The following is a 12616-nucleotide window of genomic DNA, read 5'->3' as shown; positions in this document are numbered from 1 at the left end:
CCTCCCTTTTTCCTCTTCTGCATTTTCATTCTAACTCCTTCCAGAAGCCTTAACCCAGTGCAGTTTCTTACCACATTTGATGACATGGACATTAAATAATTAATAGGAAATATTGTTGACATATGAGCTCACTGGGTCAGAGGAAATAAAGGTGCCCATCATCTAAGGAAAACCATGCTGGAGCAAATATAATTATTACACATCAGAAAGATTAAAATCAGGACTGTGAACATTAGAAACTTAAAAAACAGTTTAAGGTTTCCAGCTTTCAAATTCCAAGGTAACATGGTCCAACACGGTCTGTGACAGGGACAGGCACAGCCCTGAGGGAATGGGCAACCTACACGGTGGTAGCATGTGGCTGGTCCTCCCTGCACAGCCACTTGCTCCAGCTGATGGCCACAGGAAAGCAACTGCACAGGAGATAGAGCCTCTCACATGAACCAGTGCAACAGGAAAATGCTGAAGCAATCTGGGCTGGAATTTTTCTATTCATGACCTCCAACTCCAAACTCCTGCCCAGGAACACAAATCACTTTAGCTGGATACAGGCATGCTTGGCCATGGGCAGCTTGCCAGGCCTCTGGCAGAATGTGTGCTGACAGCCCCAGCACTCTGGAATGGCCTGAGCTGGCATTATCTGGAGATGGCTGTGACCTTCTCCAGGAAAACCAACAGATGTAGCTAGGTGTACAGAATCTGATTTTCCTTTAGCTATCGTCAGCCCAAAGGCTTTGGTTAAGCCTTCTTTCCATCTTACAGCAAACAGACTTAAATGACAGTAATTCTTTTAGTCAATTGAAGAGATTAATGGAATCCTATAATGGCTAATTAGCAGCTCTCCATTGTTCTGTGCATAGTCACTTTTGTACTAGATACCTTTTCCCATCAAGAATCTGGAGTGATATTTGATATTGTCAGTGCAATCCTTACATTTTGCTAGACCTACACATTATTCAAAGAGAAGAGGGAGGTGTTTTAATAACATACCTTCACCTCTAACACTGCAGATATAATTACATTTCAGTCTAGCTTGGGTTTAGCCATCTGTTTTATCAGTGTCAATAAAGTGATTCTGGATTTACTTCACTGTGAAATATGAGCTGAATCTGGCACTATAATAACATACTAACCCTTTGTGTTACACAGAGAAAGAAGTATACTCAGATGGACAATATTTTAGTAATATTTTTTATAATCAGACACTGCCAAAGCTGACACATGGTGGGGTATGTTTAATTTCTGTGCTAAATATTTAATATATTGGTGGAGTTCCCATCTTGACTTGCTGGCCCAAGCCAAGCACCTGAGAGGAGTATCAAATAAACCCAAAGGGGAGCACAGGCAGCTCATTTCCTGCCACAAAGAGACAATGCCAAGAAGAAAATTATGTTTGTTTAAAAAAATGACTGTAGAGGAAAACCTTCACTAACACCTCCTATTTAAAGAAATGGCAATTGCAAATGCAGAATATTTAACACATTCCTTTATAAGACAGACACCTTCAAAAGAAGCCCAAAGCATATAGAAGCAATGAGGTTGGAACAGGGTTACATTTTAAGTTCAGATAATTAGTAATCCTACCAGGAAGGATTTTCCCATAGCTCCTACTTAATAAGCTGCCTTGTAATGTTAAAGCAATAGGGGCCAATTTTCAAAGAAAAATAGGATATCCTATCAGAAATGACATTTCCACATAATAGGGTCTCAGATTCATTTTGATTCATTTATAGTCTGAGAGCTCACCGGATAGTTTAGGGGCATTGTATTGGAATAGATGGGTTTGGGTCAGGAATTAATGAAGAAGGTCAAAACCAAAGTGCTTCCTCATATTACCTTTATTTAGATGGAGTTTTGGTGTTTCTGAAGACCAGATGTTTGACACATGAAATAGTCTTGGTAAGAAAATTCTCCATGTCTTTTGTTCTGTCTGTAAAGGCTTTCTGTTCTTCAGCTATTAGCTTAGCCAGCCTCCTAAATCCAATATACTCCCTGCATCTTATGCCTTATTCTTAATGTGAAAGCTTATTTGGTTGGTTTGTGAGTCCCTGCACTTTGGTCTCTCACTTACTAAGCCACCTGGATTCATGTGCCATGGCTGTCACATGCCTTGTCCATCTGCTCCCACAGCAGCCACTGAATGCTGTGTGCCATCCCTGCATCCCAGGAGCATCTCCACCAGTCCTCAGTGTGCTCTTCACAGCTAGCTCCAGCCAAAGAATGAAGGGATTCTCCCACTGCCCTCTCCCTGCCTGGGGGGCTGAGCAGTGATCTGAATCCACCTGCTGAGCTGGCTGATGACTGACTTTAAGAAAGGATTTCTTGATTTGTGGGGAAGGGGAAGAATTAGTTGTTGGTGGGGTAGATGGGTTGATCCTACTCATTAGGATGACGAATAGGGAAGTGACAGAGAAACTTCTCTTTCTGAAGGCAGCACAAACCTAACTTGGCTTATGATGATCATTAAACCAGTGACATGGTTGGGGACATAGATCCTGAACATAGAGAATCCACTATGAACAGTATACCCTTGCAGTTCTCATTTTCTGCAAAAAAGTCTTCCCAAAAGATCTACCAGTGGGATTGTAACAGGACTGGATTTGATCTCTTAACTCACTGAAAAATAACATATATGAAAAATGCTTTCCCATATCCATAGCAAACAAGCACCTTTCTGTTCACACTAAACCCTGGGATGTTATTTCATCTTTCACTCTCTTACTCTCCATTCCTAGAAAGAACATTGAATGCAATGACAGGATTTTAAAAAATTTATTGTTAACCACCTTCAGTGAAGTTTCATGGGTTTTTACTTTTTACAAGGCAGGATGAAAAAATTATGCAAGCAGCTGGAATACCTAGCATCAAAATTTAGGATGCATTTCACTTGAAATGGAATCTAAGAGCCATTGCATAAGCTACAATACATACAAGGCTGCCAGAGCTATGGCAGCAGGAATAACCATGTGGAGTGTGATATTCTGTTCTACAAGAGTGGCTGAGCATAGAGAACACTGCAAGGATGAATAGCACACCCTGGGGCAGAATTCTGCCCCAGCAGAAGTTATTAAAGAATCCCATCAACTTAATTGTCCACCTCTAGAGAAAAGCTTAGACAAAACTATTTAAATCTGCAGATTGAGCACTCCAAAGTGCACATACTCAAAAGAGCTTGAAACTTCACATGCTGCTCAAATTTTGGCACAGATTGAATCTGAAATGCTGAGCAGACAGAAACAGCCAGCCCCTGCCCTAAGTCACCCAAATACCGGACTCTACGAGTAATTCCACACGTAAAACAGGGCAGGGCCCAGCTTTCTTCAAACCATTGTAGATTTAATGCAGTTGAATTATACACATTTATATTGTCAGAGCCTTTAATTCTGCAGTATACTGGCTTTCATTGCATAACTATTTAAAATAAGAATGCAACTGAAGCCATTGTATTTCAATTGGAATAATTAATCTTTCTGACTGATTGCATTTATGTGCTGTATAAAAATTTCCAGAAAGATAATAACAGTTTTATTTGTATAATGTTAGTATCAATTAATTCATGATAAAACAAAGTCATTAAAAAGCCTTAGTATTGAGAAGGTATCTGCCTTCTGGGTAGATCAAATCTCCATAAATACTATAAAGACTATGCAATAGGTTTCATTCATACCTGCTGAATATCTCTTAAGGGTGGCATCCTCCTGAAGTCACTGACCTCAATAATTAAGACAAATTAAAAATTAAAATGAATTAAGATGAATAAGAACTCATTAAGAGTTGATTACTGTGGGTACTATTCCTCATTATTGCTCACTTCTTTGTAATCATGTAATCATGTGTTTATGAAGTGCTATTTTTTAATAAAAAGCACCTTTCAAAGTGAAAAGGCATGGAAAACACTTTGAGCACATTTGAAAGTCCTGGAAAGATGGGCATGCTGAAAGAAAAACAGGAGTCCTTTCAGCAAGATAATTGTTATCTATTTGTTATAATCAAGTCAAATGAACACAAGGGCAGGCTTCTGATAAAGGGAAGACATATGAAAAAGCAGAATATGAAAAACCACCTGTGCAATTCTGAAGCTACATTCATCTCTCTTGCTTCAAGACTTAATCTACTACAACGCTATTAGCCATGTGTCAGTCAGGAATATAAAGATGTTAATGATAAAATTTTATACGTGTCAAAATAAGAGCTCACTTTAAATCTGCTTGTACAAAGATTAGGTTATCATTAATTATAAATGTAATAGCAATACACTTCTTGCCTTTAAGCAAAAAGCCAATTTCAGTCCAAGAGAATGAAATAATGTGAATTTCCCCTTAGCCCAGATATTAAACATAATCTTATTTGGTATTGCCAGCTAAGGAACACAATTTTAGTCTCACACATTTCCATCCTCAGGTCCTAGTCCTGCCATCAATTACACACAAGCCTTACATTTGAGCTCATGAAGATCCAACTCCAGGGCTCTGCCTCCCACTGTAACAGCTCTCAGAAAAGGATCTATCTGCATTTCACATGGCCACCATAAAAACACATTCTTTTGTGTTGTAGCCAACCCCTGAAGCCTCCACTAGAAGAACCACAACTAGACATCATACCATAAATTCCACAGTGTACTACTGCAGGAGCAGGGCTGGCACCAGAGTAAAAGGAGGGTGGATGTTCCCTAAAATACCTTGATGTTTTCTTGGCTTCAGGGGATGGCTGTGTTTGCCATATTGCACTCATGAATTTAATTGAAGCTGAAGATAGGTACAATTCACAATATGGTGCTGGAACATAAATCCACAGGGAGCAGAGAGCAGAAATAAAGTCTTAAGCAGCTGAAGAGCACCACCTCTGTGCTCAATGAAGAGCTTCATGCCCTTGAGAAAGGAGCCTTTGGCTGCAGTTCCTGTACCTCCCAAGGCTCACTGTGCTCAGTGCACTGTCACTGTCTGTCCTGGGCTCTGCTCTTGAGCTCTGGGGATGCAACTTGAGACAGCCTCAGCAGAAAACAGTAAGATACCTGTGCTGGGAACTTGCAGTTTCCTTGTCAAATGAGATACTCACTACTGTCTCTTAACAGAAACAGTCTGTCAAAGGGTGGATGCTACTAGGACACAGCAGCCGAGCCTGTAAAAAACACATCAAGTCTGACCCCTGACATTTGTCAGGAAAGGTTCAAGGCACTATTCAAGTTATTGAAGAGCTAAGAATTAATAAGATGGACTCATGATGGGACTCCTTGTAACCATGAAGAGATAGAGGGAATGAAAGAGGGTCATGGGTGCCCTGGCCTTCACACCCTGGTGGGTGGGAGGTGGCAAAGCACCTTTTCATTGCTATTCCTCAATTTCCTGGACTTGTACATCCATACTGAGACATTCTTGGAGAGCCATGAGTGTTTCTCCATCAGATTTTGTAGTTTTTAAAAATACATTATTAATAAACTCCATGACAAGTTAAAAATTATTTTACTGTCATTTAAACCTAAAACTGAACATACCATGATCTGACAACTGGGAAATGTTTCTTAAGTCTTGTAGTCTAGACACAGATGAAATGATTGGCATCACCTCTGCGAAATTTTACTTATAATGAAAATATAAGACATTAAATACTTCTGGAAAATATGGTAAATGTATCAGCAGCATTGGCCAGCTGTTTTGTTCTTTATGATCTGTGCTTCTCTGGACTATGGTCAAAACTACACAGAGCTTTGAGCTTTCTCATCAGGTCAAGCCTCAGGTACCTCTGTACTGACCTCACCTCAAGTCCTACTGACATCAGTGCCACAGCATCCATTGTGCCCATGGGCTGGGCAAGGAAGCAGCAAAGTCACATCAAGATCCAGAACAATGCTCCATCCAAGAGCAGGAAAACTCTGACACAAAGGAGAGGAGGAGGTTAGAAGTGAAATTTTTATTCATGTCACTGTTTGATATCATCTAAGTTGCACAGAGCTGCCCTTCTGCAGTGCTGCTGGGGAGCAGGTCTTGCTAGGAGAAGAAAGGAGAACTGCTAAGGGATGGATGCATTTTGGCTTCATGGTTGCAAAACACACAGGTGTGCAGCTGTGATGCTGCTGCTGTTACTTTCCTGACTCTACTGGAAGGGATCAAGTTTAGAAAGATCCAGAAAGTCAGTCAGATACTGACCCAGCAATAGGAAGACCATACATTCAGAAACAAACAGAAGCAGGAGCAGCTTTGCTGAATGAGATCCTGCAAAGAGCAAATGTTTTAGAGAAGGGATCCAGGCAAACATGATGTGTATGTGGCCAAAATTACCTGAGCATGGAGACAGAGAGAGAAGATACAGAGAATTAATTTTGTTGGGCAGAATGGCAGGGGAGTTTTCAGAAATCTGCCACTGATTACAGATGCATAACTGCTAGGTGCAAGGCTTATGTGAGTTGAGATTCATGCCTCAGAAGTAATATCCAGTGGGTGACTCAGATAATGATAACTCCTTTGTCCTGTGCTTCTCTAGATCAAGCAGTGCAGATAATTATGAATAAGGATAATGATTTAGATCTCAGGGAGAATTTGCAGATAGGCACCTATGGGTGATGTGGCTTCCTGCACAATAATTATGTATGTAGCCAAGGGAAGTGAAATAGAAAATGGATAAAATGATTCCTCTGCAAGAAGATTTTTAGATGTCACACCTGAAAAGTTGCACTGTGTGCCTATAGCAGGCAGCTGGCAGTCTGATTTAGAGCTCACAGACCTGAGAAAACTGAGAGGGTTTGCATAAACAAGAGCAGGACATTGTGCAGAAATAAACACAAACACTACCTCTGATTGTGCCAACACGTCACGGAGCAGAGCAGTGGCGCACAGAAACACCAGTGCTCTTCTGGAACATTGAGCTGTGTCAGGACCTCGCTGTGCCTGGCTCCCAGGCACACCTGGGCCAGGACCAGCCAACCCAGACCCACTCAGTGCCCTCTGCCCAGAAGCTCACTGTGTGCTGAGATGGGTCTTGGCAAACCTGCTGGACATCTTCAGCCACTCTGCTGCTCTAAATTGCCATCAGTGCGGCTGCTTGCTCTTAAGCAAGCATGGAAGTTGGTCCACTGAACTGTAGGAGGTAGAGGCACAGTCCCACAGGGACCTAGGCAAATTCCTCTTGTAAAGATGGGGCTTCACAATCTAACAAGGTTACTTTAAAAGCCTATTTCTGTGAAAATGCCACTTACATTTTGCTTCTAGTATCAACATGGCAAGTAAGACTTTTTCACACCCTGCGGCAGCTTCCAGAGGAAAAGTTCAGAGGCTTATCATTTCATCAGTTGCCATCAGTTTAAAGAGAATTTTGTCATTTCATGTTCTTAAGGCATTTCAGTGGGCTGTCTATGTGGGAGCAGCAGCTGACGTCAGGGAAGACTGTCATCTAGCAACAGGTATATGGGGGAAACCAGCCCACTTCTACCGCTCCAAACAAGGCAAATGCTGCCGAGAGCTCCCAGATCTTTCAAGGCAGTCTCTCCCATATTTGGAAAAAGCCAACATAGCTGGAATTTTTCTCTACTAACTTGAGCCTCATGGCTGAAAGTATCCACGTATTAACGACTAGCCCTGTACAGGTAATAGGTAATACACACAGAGGGAGGCATTACAGAGTGGGGAGTTGGCTTTTGGTGGCCTGAATAGCTTTAATGTCAGTGTCAAAATCTTCAAATTCACCAGTTCATTCTCTTTTAAGGTTTTCTGGGCATCATTCAACTTCAGATTAAGGCCCCTCCATGTGGATGTCTGTATGCAGGTGTTTCTCTATATCCATTATATCCACAAAAATGTTGTCATTAGATTGGGAATTCAAGGGTTGGATTCACTCTTGTGACCAACTAAACTAAACCTCTTTCTAAGGCCCAGTTCTTGATGCCCCTTAAGGCTCATCAGCAATCCTCGCAGATTTTTAACTACAAAGCTGCTTAAGGTGTCCTGCAGCATTTGCTCAGGGGATGCCTTAATCTGCAATGCCCCTCATCAGGGGTGAGCAGCTCTTTCTCAGCATTACTGAGTCTGAACACACCACAGGGAGCACTGCAGTGACAGTAGCATCATGTACCTCACTGCTGTGGTCTCTCAGCCTGGCTTACTCAAGTCACGGGAAATGTCCCCAAAAGACCATATTCTGTTCCTGGTCACTTTCTGTTATGTGCCAGAAGGGCTGCTGGAGAAGCACTGGTGCACATGCTGCCCTGACAGTACCTGCTGCCTGCATGGTTTTAATGGAATTTCCTCAGCCTACACTACAATTCATATTGTACTCCAGTCTTAACCAACTGACCATCAAAACATCTCTGTACAACAGGGAAGAACCACTGTCTCAAACAACACACACTGCAGCATGAGAAGATGGAGCTTTCTGCTGGTTTCTTATACATAAGAAAAAAATTGCCTCAATTAAAGTAAAAATACTACACATTGGCCAAAGAGGTTTTTGTCTGAAGGGAGAATTTGTCTCCTTCCAGTGTCTTGTAGGCATAATCCCCTGGGTTTATGCTGTGCCAGAGTCCAGCTTAGCCCGGCCTGCCCTTCCCCACAAGCTCCAAGGAGGTACCACAGGAGAGCAGACATGGTGGGACCACTGAACTGACTGCCACAAGCAGTCCCAACAGGCATTTGTTCCACTTGGTTTCAGAGTAGGAAGAATGGGGTTTTCCAGCTATTTAAGTATTTCTGTGAAAAATAATCACTGATGGTCTAAGATTCAAATCTGTCACCTCCTTTACCCTAAAGGAGAAGGATGACTTCTTGCTAAGGACATGAGGTGGCCAGGAGATGCATTTTAGTTTCCAACAGAAAGGAGAGGGGACAATAGCACATTTTCTTTATTTTCAGTGGTACAGCATCAGACTGCAAGGCAAACTGCCTAACACTTTCTGCAGGAATGTAATAGCTGACCTTTTCTACTAGTTCCCATGGGTACTTTGAAAGACTCTTTCTAGAAATAAGTCACAGATGTCTACTGAATAAAATCAAGGAAAATATAACTGGACTCTTTCACTTTGCTAGGAAGCAAGTTTCTTCAGTGTCTCAGAAAAGGCTCTCAATGTTTTTTTGTAAAATGAACCTAATTAGCTACAGATTGAAACCCAGATCGATGATGCAGATACAGAAAATGACAAGGAAACTTAAAACACCTTCAAGAGACAAGTACAAACCTTTGACAGACTGAGGTCAATATAACATTTTTGGTACCTTAATTCTGCCTGTGAGCCTGCCCATCATCAAACAAGGCAGCGGCTGCAAAGGCCACAGTAACACCAAGCTGCTCTCTGTCATCACAGCTTCATGGCAGCTGCATCCTGCACTTAATAATTCCCCAGGGAAATGCCTCATGAAGAGAGAATACACTATACACTGCTTCCAGCATCACTCTCAGTATAGCTGAGAGGAGAATTTGACCTTTGGAAACTTTATTAATACCGAATTAACAGATGGCTTTGGACTTTGAGATTGTTTGCTTATGCCTGTGTCTCACTGACCTTTCTGAGAGCCCCAGATTCCACCTCTACACACGGTGAAAGTGGGGGCAAGGCCCCAGTCTCGAGAGAGCAGGGGAACTGAAAATCCCTCCTCTGCAACCTGCCCTGCTGGAGCAGCTGGTTTCACCCTGGATGCAACGTCTCAGTGTTTTCAAGACTTGTTACTCCTGTTTTTGACATTTTGCAAAGGTTATTCTGAAATTTCTATTAAAACTAAGTGGGAGAGGTGTCTGTGGAAAAATACAGCATTGGCACTGGGAGCCCCATTACAAAGCACATTAAATTAAATGAAGCAGCACGGATAGAACAAATTTCTACCAAAACCCCATGATTTATCACAAGCACAACCTTCCCTTCTTTTTGTAATTAATCCAGACTCCAAGTAGCACAAACACAGGAGATTAAGCCAGTCTTACCTGGAATAGGTATAATGGGAATACTTTCATTGGGGACCACACGGGGGGAACTGCTGTCCTCCACATAGAAATGAGCAGTCTGAAAACACTTTCTGGTAAAGAAAAAAGAAAAAAAAAATAGATTCAGGGTGTGAAAAACTGCTCTCTGAAAAAACTTCTGCACATGTTCTGTTTCTCCATTTCTGTTCCACACTTTCAGATGTTATAATTTTAAAACACATGAAAACATATGTTTGCTTTCTACAATTACAATTCTTATTCTAGATTCTGATGTGCTCTAATTCACTGCCATCTGACATCCACCCATCATAAATGCCTCTATACATTATTGCTAAGTACTATTGAATATGAAATTATAATAATAAAAGTTAGTGGCTGCAAAACAGGTTTCAAATACATCATTCAGAAAGGAATTCTGCACACAAGAAACACATTCAGCATACAATTCAAGCCCAAATCCACCTAGGACACTCAATTTCCAGGGAAAATACACTTACTGTAAAAGTTTCTGCTGTGTCACAACCACCACAGCATCTGTAACTGCTTCATATCATGATGTTCTGCTAAGAAAGCTATCCTTCAAACATTAAGGTTTTTTGTTTGTTTGCTTTTTAACACTAATGCCATAGAACCTTCATCCCATCCTCCTCCTGCAAACTTGTATTACATATGCTGGTACACAAAAATCCAATAGACACTTCCCTTGGGCCCCAGGACTCCTCTCTAAAAAGGCCTACAATGAAGAGCAGAACTGAAATCCACCTGACTCCTTTTTTTACCTGTATTTAATGCAAAGCAGAGAGCACAAGCTGGTCATCACAGAAAAGGTACTGAGTAGAATAACATCAAGAGATCCAGGGAGACTCTGCATGGTGATGTTAACTGAGGCAGGGTTTTCCAACGCCAGCGTCACTGCTCATTGCTGACTTAATGAGCTGCTTGAGGCTGGAACTGAATATTTAATGAGCCTTGCTTGGTGTGAGCAGCTATTGTGGCAGGAGAAGGGTCTGCTCTCATCTGTCGAGGCACTAAACAATAGCTGCCAGTGCAGAAAGATCCCCCTCACTGTCACCCTTCAACTGCTCCTCAGCACCTGGGCAAAGTTTGTGGGGGCCTGGTGAACTGTGCCTTTGCCAAGTTGCAGGTTCCCTTGCTCAAACATATTTGCACATGTGGCTTCCAGGCTGCTGCCTTGCAGTTCCTGCAGTTTGCTGCTCTGCAACTCAGGCTTTGTGCTCTGCATGCAGAGCCCATCGTCAGAGCAAAGTCATTTGCGGTGCCTTTGTTTCCAACATCCATACATGCCAGGGAGAAAAAAAGTTTCTGAAAACCAAACCACTCTCTTAGGTGAAACCGGGATCTAAAATTATCACAGGTGCTTGCTTTCCATGCATCTGCACTTTCTAATGCATAGGCACAGTGCTTTGTAATGCAAGCACAAGCTATGGCAGCACAAGTACAACTTAAGACAATACAGCAGAGCTGGATTTCACAGCATGGAGTCACTGTCTGGGAGCAGCTTTCTATTTTCAGGCATGATGGCTTGCATTCTGCAGAAGTTATACATTTACTGAGTACACTTTTGTTAAGAAACACCATAAGGTGAGTTTACACACGAGGATGCAAGATGTGCAGTAGTCTCACAGCATTTAAAACCATGGGTTGAACTCCCCCCACCTCACCACTTGCTCCCTGTTCTCATTTTTTTTGGCAGCCTTTATTTTGGACAATGAACACCCTGGGGGCACGCAGCGGAATAAATCAGTCACACATAAAGAAGAAACTATGAATATGAAACAGGCAAAATGTTCCTGATTTTGATGTATTTGGGGCTCTTTCCCTTGAGTCAATACTACAGAAATCCTTGAATGGCTTCTCCTGGTAATGAAGGCCTTAAAAAGGTGTTTGATAAAAAGACAGACCTTTATGCAGGGATTTACAGGATTTTTTTAAGCTGATGATATTGAAGAAAAGCAATTTTTTTTTGTTAATTTGTTATTTTATACTCTCAGAGGCTCTGAAAGGCTGGCATTAAGATTTTTATACACAGTCATAAGATGGCTTTTTCTTAATAGCATCAAAACATGTAAATGTGTCAGATAATCACACTGCAGTATTTTAAAGCCCATGATGGCAATAGCTGAATACCCAGCCCAGCACAACTCTGCTGAGCACTATGCTGGATTAACAATGTATTGAATTAATATTTCACAGAGTAAAGTTTGCTACAATCATTAATGTAATTAAAAATTCTACATTTTAGTCCTGGAAGAATTTCTGCAGCTGTTTTGCAAAGACAGACACCTTAGACTTTGACTAAAGGTTTTCTCAAGTCACAAACATCACAATCTTGTCTAATGTATATATGCAATGCAGCACTTTCATTAATTTACAACACTGGATACTGGCACATTATATGAAGACATGTTTCTCAAACTTTTTTTTCCTCCACTTGTTCATAATAGCTGTAAATATTTTAAGTTTAGCCTCTACAGCTGAGCTTACTGCACACAGGCCATTGCATCCCTGTCCCAGTGACCTCTCCTGTGTTTCAGATCTTTAAAAGTTCTTTTATGGGTTTAACAAATTTGCTGAATGAATTTTCCAGCAAGTTCTGCTTACTGGGTATATTTCCCATTCTGGCATCTTTCCTCTGTGCAGCTCCAGGAGGGAACACATCTTGGGGTGCCAGGCAGATGACTCCAGTTTGGATAAT

At 41.6% G+C, this 12616-nt stretch overlaps 1 protein-coding gene across 2 annotated transcripts in view; it reads right to left on the bottom strand.

Moving 5' to 3' along the window:
• Positions 1-12616, bottom strand: part of PTPRG (protein tyrosine phosphatase receptor type G) — a 387653-nt gene that overhangs the window by 31630 nt on the left and 343407 nt on the right. For both annotated transcript variants that reach the window (XM_059856705.1, XM_059856706.1), the window contains one exon: positions 9901-9992. In XM_059856705.1, the coding sequence (XP_059712688.1) occupies positions 9901-9992 (92 nt within the window). The remainder of the gene's footprint in view (positions 1-9900; positions 9993-12616) is intronic.

The sequence above is a fragment of the Haemorhous mexicanus genome, chromosome 11 (genome assembly GCF_027477595.1).
Source record: "Haemorhous mexicanus isolate bHaeMex1 chromosome 11, bHaeMex1.pri, whole genome shotgun sequence".
Classification (NCBI taxonomy): Eukaryota; Metazoa; Chordata; class Aves; order Passeriformes; family Fringillidae; genus Haemorhous; species Haemorhous mexicanus.
Note: the sequence above shows the minus strand (reverse complement) of the source record. Positions and strands in the feature narration are given on the sequence as shown.